We start from the raw sequence: 22,930 nt of genomic DNA on the forward strand, positions 1-22,930 counted from the left end.
GCTTCTTAGTTGCAGCACGCATGTGGGATCTAGTTCCCTGACCAGGGATCAAACCTGGGCCTGCTGCATTTGGGAGTACGGAGTCTTATCCACTGCACCACCAGGGAAGTCCCTTCCCTGGTGATTTTTCCCTGTAGTTCTTTCCAGTGATTCTTGTCCTAGTGTCAGTAAGTTTCTTCACCTTCATCTGCTGATTCAGCTGAAGACATGAGGGGACCACCTGAGTGGGGATGGCCAGAGCTCTCTCTCAGTGTAGCTCTTTCCTGTCTGGTCTAGTGTCCTGCGACCTCTAACTGCATTAGCCTCCCTGAATTCCCAGATCCATCTCCTCAATTCAGAGAGGACTGCAGGCACGCTGTGCTGTGACCCAGAAAGTAAGGCAGTAAACAAGCAGTGCTCTCCTTGTTTGTTTTACCTTGGGTGTTTCATATATTTTGTCCTTTTTAAAAAAGTTGTTTCAGTAAGGTGGGCAAATCTATTCTCTTTCACTCCATCTTGGTTGAAAGCTGAAGTCTTGGATTGCCTATCATCTTCTTATTGATTCTAGGAGTATCTATATATTCCAACTACAAGCCCTTTGACAATATAGGAATTAAAATATCTTCTTCAACTCTATCTTCTTCCACTCTTGTTTTTGTATTCTCTTGAACATGATTTTTGATGAAGAGACGTTGTCAATTTTAATGTTACCCTATATATTACTTTTTAAACTTTAGGGTTAATGCTTTCTGTGTCTGTTTACCTTTCCCAAAGTTAAGAAGACACTTCTCTGTGTTTTTGTTTGGAAATGTTCTGGGTTTTTTACTTTAACTTTAAAATCTATAATCCATTTGGCATTGATTTTTGCATATGTTGTGAGCTAGAAATCAAGATTCTTTTTTTTTTTTTTCATATGAGTATCCAATTGACCCAGCACCACTTACTGAAAAGTCTATCATTTTCCCACCGTACTGCAGTGTCAACTTTGTCATCCATTTAATGAGCATGCATGAGTGGGTCTATTTCTTGGTTCTCTGTACATATGGTTTTAACCTCTGTCGGTAAACAGCATTGATCTGAAGCAGTCATTTCATAATTTTCAGTTTAAAAGAAAATTGAGTTCATTTTTCTTTCCTTTTTTTTTTTAATAAATTTTATTCTGTTTATTTATTTATTCTTGGTGCCTGGACAGGGACTTGAACCCTGGGCCCTCAGATTAAAAGTCTGATGCTCTCCCAGCTGAGCTACCCAGGCGCTCCCTAGCTTTTCTTACTTTAACTTAAGTATACATAAGTTTTAACTTAGTAGACTATTGTTTTTCCTCCAAAATACAGTTTGAACACAAGAACTGTGTAAATGTAATTATATTAAATAACTCTAATACTATTATATATAATGTTTCAATGTCACAATTACTAAGGGATTTTGGTTTACATTTTACAAAATAAAAACTCTCTTTTACCCAATAAGTAACCTAAATTTTGAAATATCAGGTTTGAAACAAAATTATGCAATTCAGGCAATGTTAGCATAATCTGTTTAAAGTTATCATAGCCCCTAATAAATTATAACTGAAATATTCTAAAAACAAACAGTATTTTATTCCTTTGCAAAAGACCATCTTCTCACTATATCTATATAAACCTTATTCCAAGGATATTTTTGTTTCTTTTTTAGAAAATATGCTGAATTTTATTAACATGCTATAGACAGCCTGAAGTGTTAATCTCCACCTCTACCTTTAAGACTTTCATTATGATGTACAAGGTGTATTTACCCTCTAGCCAAATAATTTTTGAGCAACTTGGTGGAGCCTCCAGTTTACATATCTTACAAAATATTTTCATTGCAGTTGCAAAATCTTATACTTTGCATTGCTGGCAACTTTTAATGATATATATGTGGGGTTATAGATTTTATTTATTTATTTTTTATTGGCGTATAGTTGCTTTACACTGCTGTGTCAGTTTCTGCTGTACAGCAAAGTGAATCAGCCGTACGTATACATACATCCCCTCTTTTTTGGATTTCCTTCCCATTTAGGTCACCACAGAGCACCGAGTAGAGTTTCCTGTGCTGTACAGTAGGTTCTCATTAATTATCTATTTTATATATACATAGTAGTGCATATATGTCAATCTCAATCTCTCAATTCATCCCACCACCCCCTTCCCCCTTGGCATCCAAACGTTTGTTCTCTATGTCTGTTTCTATTTCTGCTTTGCAAATAAGATCATCTATACCATTTTTCTAGATTCCACATATATGTGTTAATATATGATATTTGTTTTTCCCTTTCTGACTTACTTCACTCTGTATGACAGTCTCTAGGTCCATCCATGTCTCTACAAATGACCCAATTTCGTTCCTTTTTATGGCTGAGTAATATTCCATTGTATATATGTACCACATCTTCTTTATCCATTCCTCTGTTGATGGACATTTAGGTTGCTTCTATGTCCTAGCTATTGTAAATAGTGCTGCAATGAACATTGGGGTGCATGTATCTTTTTGAGTTATGGTTTCCTCTGGGTATATGCCCAGGAGTGGGATTGCTGGGTCATATGGTAGTTCTGTTTTTAGTTTTTTAAGGAACCTCCATACTGTTCTCCATAGTGGCTATATCAATTTATATTCTCACCAACAGTGTAAGAGGTTTCCCTTTTCTCCACACCCTCTCCAGCATTTATTGTTTGTAGATTTTTTGACGATGGCCATTCTGACCGGTGTGAGGTGATACCTCATTGTAGTTTTGATCTGCATTTCTCTAATAATTAGTGATATTGAGCATCTTTTCATGTGTTTGTTGGCCATCTGTACGTTTCAAGGATATTTTCATTCCAAATTATTTAAACACAACTTCCTTAGAAATATTTAGATGTGTGAAAATTTCAATGTATAAAGTTTAGGTTTAAGTTACTTATTAATTTGAAAATATTACATCATTTCTGTTTTTTAAAACTTGGAATTTCCTATTACTAAAGGAATACAGTTTTGTTATAGGAAAATCATCAAATATACATAAGTGGAAAATTTTAAAAAGAAAAACAATCTCACCTTTAGGTATCAATAATAATATAAAGCACAGTTTGTCACTTTTTGGAGTCTGGTTATTCAGGGGACAATTCCTACCTGTGTTAGTCCATTTGGGCTGCTATAACAAAAAAACCATAAACTGGGTAGCTTATAAATAACAGAAATTCATTTCTCACAGTTCTGGAGGCTAGGAAGGCCAGTATCAAGGTGCCAGCAGATTCGGTGTCTGGAAAGGGCCCAATTTCTGGTTCATAGTTGGCACCTTCTTGCTGTGCCCTCACTTAGTGGAAGGGGGGAAGGGAGCTAGCTCTGCCTCTTTTACAGAGTCATTAACCTCACTCACTAGGGCTCTGTCCTTACGACCTAATCACCTCCCTGGAGCCCCACCTGGGGGTAAGGATTCTAATGGGACAGAAACGTTCAGACTGTAGCAATACCCAAACACCTCGACTCCAGCACTATCTCCTGTTACCATGTCAGAAGCGAGCAAACATCTGGGTCATCAGCCACCTGAGGAAAGCCCTTCACTCATTCATTCACTCATTCATTCCACAAATATGCATTAAGAACTGATTACATGCCAGGTACCCTGGTAGGTGTTAGGGGTACAAATAAAGTGAATAAACAAAACAGACAGGGTCCTTTCCCTCCACAGAGTCCATTACCTAGTGAGAGCAGTCAACATCAATAAAACAATCTCACAAACGATGTAAAACGACAACTATGATATCTATTTCTTACAACAGGACAGTAAGAGGGTAGAGTAGGGAATATGACTCAACCAAGGTCTGAGGAAACTTTTCCAGAGGGAGAGATGGGTGACCCGAGATCTGAAGAGTGGGCAGGAATGAACCAGCCCCAATAAAACAAAAGGAAAGTCACACAAGGGAGATAGCAGCATGCCAGGTGCAGGAACAGAGAGAACATAGAGGCCCTGGAGGGGAAAGGAAAAAGGGTGTGTTTGAGGAACCGGAAGAAGGCCTGAGTGATTGAGCACAGAAGGAGATGGGTAAGTGGTCCAGATGAGGCTGGATGGACACCTGTGGAGGGGAGAGGCCACTCACATCCGGTTGGCCACATTAAGGATGTTGGTTTTTACCCTATGCTCAATGGGCAGCCATTGAAGTGATTATATTTGTGCTTTACAATTATTTCTCTGGCTGAAAAGTGGAGAATCTATGGGGCAGGGGAAAAAGGAAGCAGATACATTAAGCATATGACCAAAAATCCAAGAGAGAGAGGAAGTAGCTTGAAAAGAAGTGGTAGTACAGAAATGGATGGAATGGAAAAATAATCCATAGACAAGCTCATCTACATTTGGTAGTGGGTTGGTAATGGAAGACAATAAAGGAAGATGTAAAGAGTGACTCCAAGAGAAATAAAAAGAAACTGGAGTTGATTTGGTGAGAGTTGAGGATGAGATCATGATTCTGATTTGGTTGATTTTTGTAGAGCAAAGTGGCATGTAAAGAAGGCAGTTATATTTACAGGTTGGTGGTTCAGAAGAGAGAACTGGGCTGGGGATGAAAATTTGTGAAGTGTCAAATACCACCCACGTGAGAAAGTATAGGATGAGAAGAGTGGTGGGCTAGACTTTAGAATGCCAAGGGCCAGTAAAAGAAGAGCCTGCAAAGAAATCTGAGTGGAGCAGGGAGATAGGAAGGTTCAAACCTGTGATGTCTCAGAGGCCAAGGTTCTGAGAGTTTTAGGAAGGCGTGAAAATTCTCGTCTGATTTAGTGACGTGGGGGTCATGACCTTGGAAAATATAAGAGAGAAAGTGGGATGGAAGCCAAGGTGAAGCAGATTGAAGAGTAAGGGAGGATGAACAAGAGATAGAAACTATAGCAACACTCAACAGAAGTCTGGCTGTGAAAGAGGAGAGAAAAGCTGGTCGAGAAAAAGGTAGCTAAAAAGCAATATATGGGGGGCGGGTAGTGGTGGGAGATTGGGATTGACATATATACACTAATATGCATAAAATAGATAACTAATAAGAACTTGCTGTATAAAAAATAAAATAAAGTTCAAAACAAAACAAAACTAAATGTGCAGGGACTAAAATACCTACAGAGGGATTCCCTGTGATGCAGTAGTTAAGACTCCACGCTCTCAAAGCAAGGGGCCCGGGTTCGATCCCTGGTCTGGGAACTGGATCCCACACACATGCCGCAACTAACAGTTCACATGCCACAACTAGGGAGCCCGCCTGCCGCAACTAAGACCCGATACAACCAAATAAATAAATATTTTTTTAAGGCAATATACGTTGCAGAGGATTTTTTACATTGTTTTGTCTTAAGAGATGTAAGTATATTTAAAATGGAATGGATAATTTAACTCAGTTTCCAGTTAAAACTGAAGAGAACTGTAGTCTGTTGCCTACAATCCTTTTGTCAAATACAGTGCAGCCAACTTTCATTTTAATGTTATGGTAGTTAATTCAGAGGAACAGTGCTAACATTCAGGGAGAATTAAATAATCTGTACCTGCATGTTATCAGCAATTTCATATAAGATTCCTCTCACAATAGCTGTTTGAAAAGGCATCATAGTAATGGCTCCTTTCCGTTTAAAAGAGTTGGGTGTGTATGCGTGTGAGTGTATGTGAATGTACACCCTATCAGAACATGGTGGTATCAAACAAAATTTGGCAAATTACAGCCCTTTGGCTAAATCTGGCTCACTACTTGTTTTTTTTTTATTTTTTAATTTATTTTTGGCTGCATTGGGTCTTCATTGCTGTGCACGGGCTTTCTCTAGTTGTGGCAAGTGGGGGTTACTCTTTGCTGTGGTGCACAGGCTTCTCATTGCAGTGGCTTCTCTTGGTGCAGGGCACGGGTTCTAGGTGCACAGGCTTCAGTAGTTGTGGCACGTGGGCTCAGTAGTTGTGGCTTGCAGGCTCTAGAGTGCAGGCTCAGTAGTTGTGGTGCACGGGCTTAGTTGCTCCACGGAATGTGGGCTCTTCCCAGCCCAGGGCTCAAACCCTTGTCTCCTGCATTGGCAGGAGGATTCCCAATCACTGCACCACCAGGGACGTGCCACTATTTGTTTTTTAAAATAAAGTTTTATTGCAACACACACCAGTGATACAATTACACAGAGAGTATTTAGATATAGAGAGATCATTTATAGGGTGATGTTCTTGAAAAGATGCAATGGCATGAAATCCAAAGCATAAGTGGAGGGACTGACCTCTCATAACAGGAAAGCAATGTCTTTCATTTGCTGTGGGAAGGGGGGAGTAGCAGGACTGAAAATGGTATGTAGGTTTGCACGTTTGATGGCTAGTGGCTGAAGGAATTTCCATCTGAGCACTTTGGTTTTCTGATGAAACTATAAGATCTTTGGTTGATGGAGGGTTTGGACATTTGAGATATCTGAAGCTGGTTTAAGAACTATTGCAAGCATCATTCATAATAGCCAAAAAGTAGAAACAATCCAAATGTCCATCATCTGATAAATGGATAAGAAAAATGTGAAATATCCATATAATGCAATAGTATTTAACATTTAATGTTTAACATTATAAAGGAATGAAGTACTGATGCATGCTACAACAATGGAAAAACCTTGACAACATTATGCTGAGAGGAACCAGTCACAGAAGGTCACATGTTGCATGATTCCATTCATATGAAATGTCCAAAGGAGGCAAATCCATAGAAACAGAAAGATTACTGGTTGTTAGGGATGCAGGGGGAGGAGGAATGGGGTTTCTTTTCGGGGTGATGAAATATTCTGAAATTAGATAGCAGTGAGGTTGAAGAATTTTGTGAATATACTAAAATCACTGAATTGTATACTTTAAAAATGTGAATTTTATGGTAGGTGAATTATATCTCAATAAAGCTGTTGTTTAATAAAAAGAAGACAGAGGTTTCCCTGGTGGCACAGTGGTTGAGAGTCCGCCTGCCGATGCAGGGGACACGGGTTCGTGCCCCAGTCCAGAAAGATCCTACATGCCGCGGAGCGGCTGGGCCTGTGAGCCATGGCCGCTGAGCCTGCGCATCTGGAGCCTATGCTCCGCAACGGGAGAGGCCACATCAGTGAGAGGCCCACATACCGCAAAAAAAAAAAAAAAAAAAAGACAGAAAGAAAGAAAACTTTTTGCAGAGAATATAATGCACTGTCCAGATAAAGGAAGTGGGATTGCCAGGTACCAGAGACATCCATAAAGCTAATGAAGCTGGCTGCACAGGTCCCCAGGAGAGTAGGGAGCTGCTGGGAGAGGTTGGGTGTCCTAGTTGGGAGGGGAAGTTAGGATGCACTCAGAAAGCATATCCGTGTAAGGATTCTGGCAAATTATCATAGAGGTCTCAGAAGAAAGGCATCTGTATCTCAAAGGCGCCAGTAATTTGTTCCTTATTCATTTCCTCATTCTAGATTCATGTTCATCGTAATTTTTAATTTGTAATTGTATATTCTTTTCCTTTAAAATGACTCCCCAAACTGTATATGATTCAGGTTCCAGAAGACCAAGATCTGCCCCTGCAGAGAGCTGAGGGTCTATCTATTTGAGGTCACTGAACATGAATTTACAGTGACATCACTGATTCTGTTGTGTAACTTTCTCCAAAAGTGCTTGGCTGTTTGGGTGCAGAAGCAAGTGCAGTCAGGTTCACCCAGTGTTGGGGTTTTGTGAGTGGGAAGCATGTTATTAAAAATGTGGACCGCAAAATTCGAACTGGATAAGGGGGGGAAGTGAAGACGGAGAGGTCTGATGGGATATGCGAAAGCAGAGGTGTCAACAGGCTAGAAAGCTGTTGGAGAAGAAAGAAGATTACAGAGGAAGAACTTGAAAGATCAAGTTGGAAGATGCGTAGCTGGAGTGGGCTGCTGGAGGTGAATGACAAAGTCCACGGAGGGGTGATGGTTTGAGGCGATTTGAAGGCCATGGGAGGTGACAATTGGCACTTGCTTTGAGGAAAAGTCTAAACTCTAGGAAGATCTCCAGGCCTCAGCACAACCTGTCCCTTGTCTGCTTCTGTCACCTTACCCAGTCCAATGTCCCTCTCACTCGTCTCCCTGCTGCCTTCATTCAGGTCCTCCGGAGTTTCTTCCAGCCTGAGGATTTAGACACCTCGTAGTTTCTCTGTTGTCTGGAATACTCTTCTCTGCTGCTTGGCCAGGCCATTTCTACTCATCCTGAGGATCTCAGTTTAAAGTCAGTTCCTCAGGGAAGTCTTTCCCCACATACCCACCCTTCTCCCAGGGGGTAGAGCCTCCAGTTGTATGCCCAGGTAAGACTCTTTGTTTTTCCTTCACAGCATTTATCAACTGTATTGTAGAAGTTAAGGGGCTAATGACTAGTAAAATGTTCTTCTCTAGAATAAAGGAGTGAGGTAATAGGTCTGGCTAACCTCCCTATTATATCCTGGGTCCTCAAGAACTTGTATATACAAAGACATTCCATAAATATTTGTTGTATGAATGAAATTTAAGATACTGATGTGTAGTAGTGTTTTCCAGCATACCTTTTAACATATAAGGACACAAAATGTAATTTTACAGATCATCTAAAAATGGCATATAATGTAAAGATAAAGCCAATTTCCTTTCTAACATACATACATGAAGACATATCTATCTTCAACCTCTCCTCACTTATTTGATCTCTAGAAATATAAATCTCAAACAACATAGTCGAAGATAAGGGAAAATACTTAATGATTTCTTATATGGAAATGAGATCATTGAATCCCTTATTTGAAATAATGAAAAAGATTACTGGGTATACAGTCGGTCCTTCCATATCCTTGGGTTCCTCATCCGAGGAGCCAACCAACCTCGGATGGGAAATACTCGGAAAAAATCCAGAAAGTTCCAAAAAGCAAAACTTGAATTTGCTGCATGCTAGCAACAATTTACATAGCATTTACATTGTATTAGGTATTATAAGTAATTAGAGATGATTTATAGTATAAAGATGTGAATACTACACCATCTTATACAAGGAAATTGAGCAGCAAAGGATTTTGGTATGGGGAGGGGTCCTGAAACCCATTCCCCAGGGATAAGGAGGGCTGACTGTATTACAGTCTTCCATTAAAAAGAATCTGAAAAAGCATATATGTATATATATATATACACATATATATACACACACACATACATAAACACACATGTGTATCACTGAATCACTATACCGTACACCTGAAACTAAAACAACAATTGTAAATAAACTATACTTCAATTTAAAAAAGAAAGAACTTTAGGGATTTCCCTGTCTGTCCAGTAGTCAAGAATTCCTCTTCCACTGCAGGGGGCATGGGTTCCAGCCCTGGTTGGGGAACTAAGATCCTGCATGCCACATGGGTGTGGCCAAAAAAAAAGAAAAAGAGACAGACAGAGAGATTTAAAAAAAGGACTTTATAACAGGAGTGGAGGAAGTGGTAAATTATCTAGCCAACAGTTAACTATGAAAGAGTGGACTAGTCTTAGCAATGTTAATTATAAATACTTTGACTCAGTGTACAGACACCCTGCCTGTGGGAGAAGTGGAAAACGAATTCAGTGATTTATTTTCATTTGCACGCTTGTGGTAAAACCTGAGTTCACATAAAAATTGCTTTGGTTTATGAGCTGCCATAAAAATTACACTCACTTGTATTCTAAAAAGCCTTAAAATGTAAGAAAAACAATGAACCCCCTTTGCTTGTTTTTTCTCTCTCAATTCTCCTTATGGTTATCCCTTTGATCCTTCACAAAACAAGTCTGATTCTCTTCTTCACAACAACTTTCAAATCTCTGGCTATCTGCCTCTTTAAGGAAGACTTGTCTCATCCTATCTGACCTGGTCCCACCCTGGTTATTCTTCTAATTTACTGTGTTTATTTCCCCCAGGGCACAACATTTATCACAATCTGTACTTGTGTTGACCCCTGTTTACTATCCAGCGCAGCCACAGAAATGTCACTTCCATGAGTGCAGAGACCTCCAGTTCTCACCACCCCAGCACCTAATTTCCTACAACTGTACAAGCTTTTCAAACTCAGAGGAACTCCTGAAAGTGAATGTTGTATTAACAAGAAAAGGCCTGAGGTTATTTTTTCCAGAAACGTTCACTTATCTCCTACTATTTTTAGCACTTTTATCTGATTATTTATATTATCTTCCAAAATTTGTGTGAGGGCTTTGTTTTCCATAAATAAACTGGAAAAGATATTTCTATTACAGGATCGTGTTAAACTCAGGACCACGTATCATAATTGTAAAGCACACGCAAGAAAGCAAATAGCGCTAAGACATCCAGTAAGTTTCCCTTTTCTGGTCCAACACCCCAAAGATAGATTTTAAACAAATGCCAAGTCAAGTGGAAGAAACTGGAAACAAATGGAGGGAGTGGGAGACTTCAAAATGTCCCAGAGATCGATTCAACCAAATCCTTTGGCCCCGCTGAGCGTTCCCACACCACTCAGGCAAGGCTGCTCCGGGGACCAGCCCACACAAGCCTGGAAGGGTCCCCCTCTGCCCTCCGCTCCAGGCTGGTCGCCTTAGCGCGTTCCCCCGGGTCCTCGCCCTGCTGGTCCCTGCCCTTCAGACTCGCGGGCAGGGATCCGGGGGTCGCAGACTCTCCAGGGCGCGCGGTCTCCCTCCGGGCTGTTTCGCTTTAGCGCGCTGTCAAGTACAAACACCCCAGCCCCTCCCCCTCCAACTCCTGATCTCGTGCACAGTACTAACTCCGAACTGACACTCGGCTGAGCCAAGATGGCAATCTCCAGACTTGAACATTCGAAGGTTCCTCGCTCCGCCCGGAGCCCAAGCCCTGGCGGCACCGCCCTCGCCGAGGCCTCGCCGCCTTCCCCGGCGAGCAGGCCGCCGGGGGCTCCAGTCTCCACGGCCGCCGGGCGGCCGAGGACCCCTCTCCAGCTTTCCGAACTACAGATCCCAGGGTGCCTCTCGGACTCCCGCTCCCTCCCTCTCTCGCTCCCTCCCTCCGTGCGTCTCCTCCTCCCTGGCCCTTGTTTTGGCTGGAAACGCTCCGGCGGAGTTAGAGAAAGTCTGGGCAGAAACCGCAGCCGGCCCGAACGTGGGAAGGGGAGGAGGAAAGGAAGAGGGAGCCGGGAGGCCGGGAGAGGGAGGGATCGGGGCCGGGGGCCAGGCCGCTCAGAACCTGCCGCGCGCCCGGGGGTGGGGGAGGCGGCGCGGGAGGAGCGCGAGGGGACTGGACGGTGGGCTCTGTCCCCGCAGCCGAGAGCCTCCTTCCTTCGCCGCCCTCCGCCCTCTCTCTCCCGCGGCGGCGGCAAGCGCGGACCCACCCTCCGGCGGGACCTCTGCCCTGCCCAGCGACGCCGAGCCGGCGGCTCCCTCCGTGGCCCTGGACCAGCCCTGCGCCCGCTGTCCACGGGACCCTCGCGGCTTCCCCTTTCCTCCTGGCTGCCAGGGTGCCGCGGGGAAGTGACCCACCCTCCCGCGAGGAGGGGAAAGGAGAGGATCGCGCAGGGCGCACCGAAACCGAGAGCGGGCGAGCCGGAGTGGGCACCGCGCAGGGCATTGTGTGTGTGTGTGTGTGTGTGAGTGTGTGTGTGCGCGCGTGCAGCGTCGTGTCTGTCTAGAGAGCGCTCTGGGAGGTCCCGTCCCGAGGGGGCGGAGCGCAGGGGGCCGAGGCTTGGTCTCCGCGCCGGGGCAGAGTCCCGTTGAGCCCGAGCGCGAAGGAGGCAGCCGGCGGGACGGCGCGCCTGGCGGCTGGGCGGGCGCACTGAAGGGAGGCCGGGGCGCCCTCGGCCCGGCCGCGGACCCTGCCCCGAGGTATCGGCCTCGGCGGCGCGGCCCGCTTCTACTCAAGTCCGCGGACCTGCTTGCTGGGGAAGAAGCTCGGAGGCCGAGAGCCGGCGCGCCGCGGAGCCCGTCCGCCCGGGGTGCGCCGCGGGAGAGCTAGGTCCCCGCCGCTGCGCGGCTGTCCGGCGTCGGCGGTGTCGGGAGCGCGCCCGGCCCGGAGCCGGAGAGGCGCGCACCATGAGCGGCGGCGAAGTGGTCTGCTCCGGATGGCTCCGCAAGTCACCCCCGGAGAAAAAGTTGAAGCGTTATGTAAGTAGAGCTCGGCCGCCGTTCCCCTTCCCGGGAGGCTCGCGCGCGGGCTGCTGCTTCCCCTTGGTCCCCATCCTTTTCCCGTGGGTCCTTTCCCCGGCAGGCTGGGGACCCAGGCTGGACACTCACGCCCGGGCCTCCTCTTGGCCGGGCACCTTTCTTCCTCCAGATTCCAGACATCGGCCCGTAGGAGGGCCCGGCATGGCCAGCTGAGCGCCGGCTGCATGTTTTTATTGTTCCTTTTAGCGGGGGCGAGGGGGAGAGCATTCTCCTTTCGTTATATCTGCAGGGAATCCTTAGGGACTGCTGTATAGTAAATTTCCCGCAGTGGGAAACCCACGGAGGTGTTGGAACTCATCAGCCCTCTATTTGGTCCGCGCTCCCTCCCGCCTTCCCCTCGGGGTGGTTGCCGGAAGCGGGCGGGGGACCTGGGAAGTTGGCCTTAGAGCCGAGCATCTCCAGTCCGCGCACACGGGAAAGAAAAGTTATTACGCGCCCTACCGTTTGCTTAGCACGGTTCACATTTTCGCGGTTTTGAAGCGAGGGACCTTGGAGTTTGGCCCGAGAGCCTTGGCAGTTTGCTGCGAAAGGAGGGCGCTGTGGGGAGCCTGGTGGCTGGTGTTCGGGCGCCGTGGACACGCTGTCAAACCCCGCAGGAGAGGACAGCTGGGGCCAGTCAGGATTTCTGTGTGTTACGGTACTTTCCCAGGCCACCCGAATTGCTTCTGCTGATTATGTGTTAAACCGTTTTAGCTGTTAAGGAAGCTATTCCTTGAAAGAACCAACCTTGCTTAGGTGGAAATCTGTGTCCTCTTCGGGGGGGGGGTCTGCGATCTTATCCCTTCTCCCCCATTGGCTCTTTGTTGCTGCCCCCTGCAAAAGACAGAAATGACACCTTCGCCCTGGCATATGACGCAAATATTTTTCTAGTAAAGTATGTCTCGAAAACAAAATGTATGCCCCCTTAAATATAAATTTACTACCAGGGGGCCGACACTAATAATGGAACCTGTTTCTTGTGGAAGGGTATCTACATCCAGAGTGAGAGCTCGAGGTAATCCTATTAGTCACTGTTTGCTTGCATAGAACGGAGTGAAGTGCAATATTTAACTTCACCGACAACTAACCGGTGAGTTTCTGGTTTACTTTCTGCCAGAATTTGTTATAGGCAAGTAATTCTTATTTAAGGATTTGATGCCACAAATCCTAAGAAAGTTCTCCAGAGATTTTTTTGAATCCTTCCAAATCCTGTCTCTCCACCTATCACACTTTGACTGAATATTCTGGTAAATTTGCTGACTTTAATACAAAAATTGGGGAGAGGCAGTGTTTTCAGCTCTGAGTTCTGAAGAGGAGGTTGTATGTGTGTGGGAAGAGGGAGTGGATTGATAGATGTATTTGTTTTGAGAAGGCGCTGTTTAGGAAATGATTGGGTCCTTGGGGGAACTGAAGAACACTACATTAGCTGAAATAGGTAGTGGTAATAGAGGTTTAATGCTTTCTTTCACATGATTGGTTTATGGCTCTGTCAAAAGATGCCCCGCACTGGACTAGGGACCATAAGATTAAAAAATACAGTAGGAAAAAAGACTTGCCTCTTGGGCTTGCAATTTAATGTAATACAAACCAAGAAGAAAATCAGCCCCAAAGATTATGTCTTAACAAGGACCAAGAAAATGGAAAATCTGAATTAAAAAAAAATTATTTCATTTGATCGTTACAACAGTTTTATGAGGCGGGTATTATCTATCTGTTTAACAGATGAGAACACAGTCTACATAACCAGAGTGTGCCAGAGGCAGGGTTTGAACACAGATCTGCCTGCCTGACTGGCCTTTAAAAGGTTAATGAGTCATCTAGTTGATTTCAAGCGGCACTCAGGCGGGTCAGCTGTAAACAGCCTTTCAAGTTGTAACTTTCTATGAGTCTATGGATATTGGTTGAGCATGCAAGGAAGGGGCGGGCTGCGCATCAGAGGTGCAGTGCTGAAGAAACACAAGACAAGCATGTGTGCACAAAAGGTAGCTAGCAACGCCACATGGTTTCTGATTGTGTGCCCAAGTGGATCACTATGGGTATTGCATAGATGTTTTGAGGAACAAGCTTCTTGTAGACTGAAACCACAGGAATACTTCAGGGAGACAATGGGCTCCCTAAATTGTTGTCAGCTGAGGGGAGAATATGCCTAACAGCGGAGGGAGGCGGGCTTTTCTTTGTCTGGCTGGGCACTGGGGTTTTCTTTCCACACCAGTGAAGTACATAGAGACAGCCCAGGAAGAAAGTGGGCAGGGTGGCCACCAGAATTGAGGGGTCCAAGAGGGTGACTGGAGACTTACAAGTTAAAATGAGTCTTGTCTTATATTTGCACTGTCAAGTCGGTTGCCCAGATTTTGACATTCCCAGATGATTGCTCTTTGGCTTGGCATCCAATTCAGACAGTTTTGGCTAAAGCAGCTTTGCCCCTTAAAGACATTGGCATATATACATGCATCTCCTGTGCTGGTTTGGTTTTCATGTAGAATCTTTATTTTCTGGATGAAAGGAAACATTGTTGGCCACCCAGTAGGCAAAATGTTGCTTGATAATGGTTTTGAATGAACAGATTCACTGTGATAAGATATCTTGGATGCCTGGTACTGTAATTGTTAAATGAAACTTCAGGGAGTTTGAACATTGATTTTGTTGGGGAACATTTGGCCAGAGAACTTTGACAGTTGTCTCGCTGTTTACAGTATTTATAGGGTAGTCCAAGCATTGATTAAGATGATCCATCAGGGCTTTTAAGTGACAAAAAATTGTTTTAGTTTTATCTTCAAAGTCATCTCAAGGTATGGCCCCCATGCATTCCATTTACAACTCCATTCTATGTTTGCTTTTTTATAGTCAACAGCATTGTTTTTTTATATTAGTATGTTCCTCAGATATGGAAGCTTTTCTTGAATTTCCTAAAGAGAGTGGAAGTGGCATAAAAGACAGTTAAGACAGACTAGCGAGCGGATTCTCCAGCCTTTTTGCCTCTTTAATTTTTTCTATATTTGTTTGCAAAAGGGTAAGAACCTCTTGTATGTGTTCCATCCTCTGAGAATTTTTAGAAGTCCACTTAATATGGAGGTGAAGATTTTTCTGCTTTCTCTCAGTTTTGCTACTACTGTGTTGCTGTTTTCATCCTGTGTTATATATTAAACAGCTGATTTTTCACTCTGTTAAGGACCTGAGTAGAATCACATACAGATCGATGTCACTAGGGTTATAGAAACCAAGTAGACTCTTGGTAGTATGCACTCAACGGCAGCGCTCAGATGTTTAAAGGGCTGTTTAAAGACAAATCAGCCATTTGAAATAATGGTAGAATTTTCATCAGGATTTGAAATTTTAGCTGAGATAAAAGGTAAGTCTTGAAAACAAAGGATTGCTCCAAGCCAGCAGGCTGTCTCCCTGTCTCTGCAGGGGGGAGCTTCCCTATGGCCTGCCTCAAGCCAAGACACCAAGTTTGGGCTCCTCCATGGCCCAGATGTCTGCCTTGGGCCGGTGTGCGATCTCAGCAGGAGAACTTGCTTCTGGACCAGGGCAGGGTGGCCTGCTAGCTGCCAGCCAGCTGGGGAGCAAAACCTCAGCCAGTTCTTGGGTGTGTAATCTGCACCCAGCTTGGGCTCTGCTCTTCAGCTGTCAGCTTATAGGATGTTTTTTGTCTGAACTTGTGGTTCTGGGAATGGACTTAGAAACAGAAATAGCATCTTCCTCTGGGTGGGCACCTGACATCTTACATGGAGGAGAGAGGCATGGGGAAGGCAAAATAACAGCATCTCCTTGGTTCAAGGACAACCCAGGAGCTGGGCTTGAGTCCCTGTTCCATAGTGTCACTACAACAAAGAGGGCTGGGATGTTTGGAAGCTTTTCCTGCCCTTTTTTGGCAATTCCCAGTAGCCAACAGATTCTGAAGCTTTTGCTTACAGTGACTGAAGGAGCATAATTATTCTGTTCAAGGAAATTTTTTTCCTGCAATTCTCCCATTAGTGAACATACCATTCAAATTTCGAATGTTTTCTTTTTACCTTCTCCAATGAGGCAGGAACATTGTTTCTACTAAGAAAGATCATCAACTAGCAAGTACATTGTCTTTATGAAAGTTAATGATAGTTAATTCTTTTGTTGTGCCTGGGCTTAGTGATATGAGTTGCTGAATCCCTAAATCTGATTGTTGTCTTTTGGGATTCAAAATTACTACTAAGAAGGTGTATCAGCTTGGAGGGTAGTTTTAGAATTCTGCTGTTTTTAATTTTTTTTAATTGATCATCTTTGAACAAATACGAAAACATGGCAAGAATTTATACTTGGATAATCTGGTTGACAGGTGAACTGGTTATTTCAGTGTATTTTGCCATAATGAGTCTGCTTAAAGAATATGAAAGAAATAAAGTGACAAGGCACTTTTAAGCCTAAGTAAGATTCCATAGTTTGGAGTTGACATAAAAAATACGTAGCTAAGGTCTTGATGATTTGCAGGTTGAGGACATTTAAGAGGTGATTAACTGCCGGCACTGCTAATTTTCTTACGGAGACTAACACAAGAGAAGGAACATCGTAGCAGGTGGATTACCACTTTATTTTTGAAGTGTTTTAGGTAAATTGGGCCATGGTGGAAGGAACCGTGAACTGAGTGTCAGGACCCAGAATTCACCTGGGCTTTGCCACTATTCACGTGATCTTTGGAGCCTTCTGATCCTCAGTTTCCTTATCTGTAAAATGGGGACGTGGTGGGCAACACATCTACATTCTAAGCTCTCTTGCCCTCTAACATTCCTCTTCTCAGACTTTTCCTTGGCAGGGAGGGGCAGATGGGGGGGAAATAAATCTTCATTTCTTGTTCATCTTAAATAGCCTAGTGAATATATTAGAACTACAGAAGCAGAATTCTTTGGGGACCCTTCGGCGCCTCCCTTAACAGAATGCAGGCTCACTGAGCCCAGGGCTGCCGAGTGCCTGTGCTGCTGTGTCTGATACAGAGTGGAAGCTCACCAGGTATCTGTTGACTGAATCAATAAACAGGTATCTCTGGAGCTTTTGTAAATGCGCCACGTGTTGAATACCGTGGAGGGAAAGGCCCACTCCCTTCCCATAAGGAGTTTCTAATCTGTTCCCCAAGACAAGCTGTAAATGCATGTTCCTTTAAATCGTTTTACAAGAGCTATGTTTGTAAGGCTGTATATGATGAATTGCCAAGTGGTTGATACAGACAGTAATTGCTTAAGAGCTCAGACTAGAGGGGAGGGGGGGGGCAGCCAGTGAAGACTTCACAGGTGAATTTCAGGCTCTATTCTTGGAAGAATCCAGGTGCTTCTGACAGAAATAAAAAAATCAGAAGGGCAGCCTGGTTTTCAAGGAAGAACGGGGACTTTGTGTTGAGTTCAGACATCCCCGCGAAAAGAACAGAACAGCTCCGTTTCATGAATGGAATTTGGATGTCAGCTGTAACTTGCAGTTTGAGAAGTTTCAGTTTCTGCCATGACCTAATGCTCTTGATGGGATCCTGACCACAAGTGAATTTTCTGTCCCAGGCTAGACAACAAACCAAACAACCCCACTTGTCCGGTCACCTGAACTTATTAAAATTCCAAGGGACATGTGTTATTTAAGATTTCTTTATGTCTGTTTGGAACTAAATAATTCATTCTGGCAAGCATTTAGTTGACAACAGAGAGGGAGCATGTTCTGGTAGGAGGGAGAATAAAAGAGCCTTTGATTCATTTGCTTCTGAGCTCCAGCAGGAGGGCAGGGGCTGCCTTGGGCTAGCGTCTTATTTTGGACTTTGGAAGCCATCTTAGCCCAGCTGTGTGAGTGCCAGCCAGTGCTGGAGGAAAGAGAATAACACCAATGGATCACATTAAACCCCTCCTGACTGTTGATGGAAGGGTTTCTCCCATTTCACATTCCTTGCATTAACATGGTGGCTCACTTCCCCCCAAGTTAGAGTTCCATCTGAATTTGCCACTTGAACTTGGATTGAAGGCACAGCACTTCTGTGACTCTTTATCTCAGTCGACTAAGTACAGGAAACTTAGCAAGACCCAGGTCCCTGTCTGCTCCCTCTCTTCAGCTACAGGAACAAATAAAATCAGCATTCTTTTCTTCTTTAGATGACTCCTGGGCGAAAGTGGCTCATTGTACCATGGATTTCCACGGCCCTTAAATGTGTAGCCTCTTCATTTGCCAACTCAATGGCTGGGGGAGCCTTAATGAATTGGAGATGGCGATGCAGCCCTGTGGAATTACTGGGAAAAGTCATTTTAGGAACTTGGAAGATTCGACCGTTCCAGGCTTGTCTGTGTGAGCACCTCAAATCCTACAAGAATGCCTTAACTGGAAAAGAATCTTTTATATTTTAAGCAATTCTTTTATTCGTAGGAGCAAAATGCTCCCTAACTGAAGAGAAAAATGCTCATTGCTGAATGTGTATAAAGTAGAACCCAGCAGCTTCTGACCCTCCCACAGCCTGCTTTATAAAAAAAAAAATAGTTAAGACTCTGCACAGAAATGCATGCTTGGTCGTTATCTGGGTTACATTAGCCCTTGAAGCATTCTGATTACAGCTTGTAGCTGCCAAGCCCTGTCCTGCAGTGTTATCTGGAACAAAAATTTTCCATGTGGTTGTTTTTAGCAGAGCTACTATATGCAAACTGCATGTGAAGATGTAAGTCGCAAAGAAATAGAGCTTCTAGAAGGGGAAATGTGAGTGATCTTAATTTTTTTTCCTACTATTTAACTGTTCTTTCCTTTCTGTGTATTTCAGAAATTTTTTTCATATTTCTAAACTGAGCTTTCTTTTACTTTTATACACTGGAAAGAATCCCAAATTTACCACAAGTTTTTCATATGGTGGTGTGTTTTTTTTCTCCCAGCTTTTTTCTTTGAATTCATACTTGGCCTAGGTAATTCCCCATGTGTTCAAAAAAAAAAAACCAACAACAACAACAGCAGTGTCCTAAAAGGAAAAAAAACAAATGGCTACATTGTTCCATGAATTAAAAACAATATACCAAGAGTCCAAACATTTCTCTTCAATGTAGAAATCTTAGGTCATTTTTTTTTTTAAAGGAAGAAAAATACCAAACTTTGCTTTTAACTATCCTGCTCATTGTTTTTCTTTTCCCTTTTTTATTTATTTTCCTTTGTTTTAACTCGTGTCGTTTAATTTTTTTTGAAAAGTTTTACATATGGTTCTTCTTTAAGAATATCACACATGGAAAAAGAAAACATTAAAATTTCATTTTACTTTTCATCCTCTGGTCTGAAGAGGGGAAAAAATGTTAATTAACAGTAAGGGTTTGTAACTGACTTCGTGTTGCTTGGTTGAATTGAATATTTGTCATTATTGCCTAGAGATATTTAGCAGTTTTATGTGAAATAAGCAGGTAAATATTTTAGTTAAGAGGCTCTTTTGCTTTTATGAAATAAAATATGCAGGACGGTAGCATCAGGGGATTGAGAACTCAATCTATTTCTGTCGTTTTTACTGTAGTTAATATTTGGTAATTGATATTTTGTATTAAATATTTATTGTATTTAATACATCGGTTAGCCAGTTGCTATAAAATTTTATCTGCTAACTTTTTTAAGTGGGAGAGAGGTAAAAAGCACTCTTTCCCCCCAGGAATCCCTACCCACTTGCCCTTTTCCCCTTTTCCCCTTGTTTTCCACTTCTTCCTCTGTAGTAGAAGCCTCACTACCGACATCACAAAGTATTCATGTCAAAATCCTTACACACACAGTCTTTCACCTTTTCTCTAAAAAAGGGGGAGTTATTTATGTCCTGTTATGTAGTAATCAAGACTAGGAATCATAATGTTCTACCCAGCAGGTAGATTGTTTTTCTCTCCTGAAATGCAGTTTTTAGTTACTACTGTATTGGGAAATGCGGTCAGGGCACTTTCTGACTAGCAGGACTCCTCCCTGAAATGACTACCTGGTTAAAGAATTAAGTACCTGGTGTGCTTTGTCAACTCCAGTCCATCACACATTTCCATCGGTGCCTTGGCTAGGGTCATCGTAGCCAAGAGGAAGGTGCTTCTGATTGGAGGGATGACCACTTGATTTGCGGGAAAGAAGTGCTTTCATCTTTGTCACTTGGAAGAGAAACACTTGGTAAAATGCTACCTCCAGTGCTGCGAATTCCAGTGGCGTCAAGTAGAACTTGGTGAGGAAGGCTCACCCCACCGGGTTAGGGAAGCATCGTATGAAGCCCCTACCCTCTGGCAAAGTTATAATTGACCCCAGAGTTGTGTAGGAGGATTGGATTTTACAAGTTCTCCCCGACAATTTCAGATTTAAATGTTTGAAGTGTTGGAAAAAGGTAAAAGGAAATACTGAGCTAGGAAGAATGCGAAATATTTGGGCAGTTAATTTGTTCCTGGTGGTGCTGTTACATAAAACCAAAGCCTTCTGAGTAATCTTCACAGGGTATCTAGGTCATTTATCTCTGAAGAAAAGTGCACAAAATTAAACTGATGCTGTAGTTCTTTTTTCTTTCTCTTCTTTTTTCTTTCTCTTCATTTAAGCAGTGGAAGAGTCAAAACAGGAAAAGCATGCCTGGTATATTTTTCGTTTTAACATATCTTTCTAGATGATTTTCCTAATGACCCACAGTATACACAGTAGAAAGCGTGTACACATGATCTATTTACAAAGAAAATTATGGCTTCATTTATCATTCTTTGGTGTTTGTAATAGGTTATTAATTTCCAGAGAACAAAGACGGCGTTTGTTCTCTGCGTCTGAAATGCACAGAGTGGTACCTGGCACAATCTCTTGAGTAGCGTGACCAAATACTTGTTGAATTTTAAGCCTAAAATGATAAATCATCTAGTTCAATGTTTCTCAACCTCTTCTAACCCATTTCTCTATCACGTATTGTTTGAGTTTCCCATGGCTTTTCATCCAGTTTTATTTTCTATGATTTGCATTACAAAAACAATAGCTATATCAAATATCTCTCCCAATTATACTTATCTCCTTCTTCCCTAGTAGAGAGTCCAACCTCCTCTTTTTACAGGGAATGAAAATAAATAGCCTCCGAGAGACTTAATTGATTTGTCCGAGGTCATACAAGTTAACCAGCTGTTCTGGCAGGGCCAGATCTCTTACTTCTCAGGTCAGACCCTGCAGTCCTTGAGGGGATGCCCGCTGAGAACAAGGCATTGCAAAGAATTCAGAAGAGGCCCAAGAGGGCACTGCGTCTACCTTTCAGGAGTTTATATGCTACTAGGGACATAGGAGGCACTCAGTACTGCAAATTGTGTTGTGATCAGTGATGTGTGAGGCCAGGCTTTAGAAGAATTCAGCCGAGGGAGGTGAATTCAGGGATTCCGGGAAGGTTTCATGAAGAGAGATTTCACCAGGACCTTAAAAGATGGATTCAGGGCTTCCCTGGTGGCGCAGTGGTTGAGAGTCCGCCTGCCGATGCAGGGGACACGGGTTCGTGCCCCGGTCCGGGAAGATCCCACATGCCGCGCAGCGGCTGGGCCTGTGAGCCATGGCCGCTGAGCCTGCGCATCCGGAGCCTGTGCTCCGCAACGGGAGAGGCTACAACAGTGAGAGGCCCGCGTACCGCAAAAAAAAAAAAAAAAAAAAAAAGATGGATTCAATTTTCAAAGATGGGGCTGGAGCGAGACTCTTTGTATTGCTCCCTTTTCCAGCCAGACTCGTGGGTGGGTTGTGTCCACCTGGCGGCCCCCTCTTCCTCACCTGCTGCTCATCTCAGAGTGGAATACAGCCCGGGTCCTCTTCCACCATCCTTACCTAACCCGGCTCCCACTAAGATCCCAGATGGTTGCCCAATCTAGCAGAACTAGATCTGAACTTTTTAGTTTTTATTTTTCATGAAACTCTTGACTACATCGTTGGAGATAACCAGTCCATTTTCTCAAAATATGTTCTTCCCTGTGCCTTCCTGATACCAGGCTCTGGTTTCTGGAAGTGTTGGAGTTCCTAAGTGTTCTAGTGCTGGCTAGCCCTGGATGCTCTCGACTCCCATGTCACACCATTAGTAGTTCTTCATCCATTGGGCGTTCATGAACTTTTTTGAAAATTTGATAAAAGCTCCATGTTCTCCATTTCCATAGAATTCTTTTTTTTTTTTTCCCCCCTGCTTGGCCAGTGCCCACATCATGCTGGTTGTTAGTTGATTTACAGTTTTGTTAGTTTCAGGTGTACAGCAGAGTGATTCAGTTATATATTCTTTTTCAGATTCTCTTCCATTGTAGGTTATTACAAGATATTGAGTATAGTTCCCTCTGCTATACAGTAGGTCCTTGCTGGTTATCTATTTTATATATAGTAGTGTCCACAGAATTCTTACAAACTTACACACAAACCTTATCCCCTTGCACGCTTCCTAACTTTTAAAGCCCATCTGTGGATCATAAAGCCCAGTGAAATGCCCCTGAATTATATGCTGATGATCTGAAGACACCATTTCAGCCCATTTGTCACTCCACATCTTTGGCTCTAACTGGTTAGTAGATCTCTTAACTGCTTAGATCCCCACAGCAACGGAGAGTCCGCATGCCCACAGCAGGGCTTACCATCCTCTCCCTAAACCCCGTCCTCTCACTGTTCCCTCTCTCAGTCAGTCACGCCACCATCCCTTTCCCAGTGGCTTAAGCCAGAGGGTTTTCTTTGTTCTCTTCTCCTTCTCCACATCCAGTGACCAAATCCTGTCAGCTTTACCTTCCAGAGATCTCTTGACTTCCTGACCGCTGTGTTGCCTAAGCTGCCTTTGCCTTTCTGCCGGATTTCTGCAATCGCTAGTTCATCTCCCTGTCCCCATCCTTGCGTCCCTCCAAACCAGCTTCATCAAGGCAGCCAGCATGGCCTTTCTGAAACCCAGATCTGA

The 22,930-nt window shown here is 43.6% G+C and overlaps 1 protein-coding gene and 1 non-coding gene across 5 annotated transcripts in view; one reads left to right on the top strand and one right to left on the bottom strand.

Moving 5' to 3' along the window:
* Positions 1-1,160: 1,160 nt before the first annotated feature.
* TRNAK-UUU lies at positions 1,161-1,233 on the bottom strand. Its single transcript has one exon. It is a non-coding gene; the product is annotated as a tRNA-Lys (tRNA).
* Positions 1,234-11,178: 9,945 nt separating this feature from the next.
* The window catches only part of GAB1 (GRB2 associated binding protein 1), a 127,341-nt gene continuing 115,589 nt past the window's right edge, over positions 11,179-22,930 (top strand). Inside the window, exon 1 of one of the 4 annotated variants that reach the window (XM_029235149.1) lies at positions 11,179-12,042. In XM_029235149.1, the coding sequence (XP_029090982.1) occupies positions 11,971-12,042 (72 nt within the window). In that variant the 5' untranslated portion in view covers positions 11,179-11,970. The remainder of the gene's footprint in view (positions 12,043-22,930) is intronic. The other 3 variants (XM_029235146.1, XM_029235150.1, XM_029235148.1) reach the window with 3 other exon arrangements.

Source organism: Monodon monoceros, unplaced genomic scaffold (assembly GCF_005190385.1).
Source record: "Monodon monoceros isolate NGI ecotype Baffin Bay Population unplaced genomic scaffold, NGI_Narwhal_1 Super_Scaffold_20, whole genome shotgun sequence".
In the NCBI taxonomy this organism is placed as follows: Eukaryota; Metazoa; Chordata; class Mammalia; order Artiodactyla; family Monodontidae; genus Monodon; species Monodon monoceros.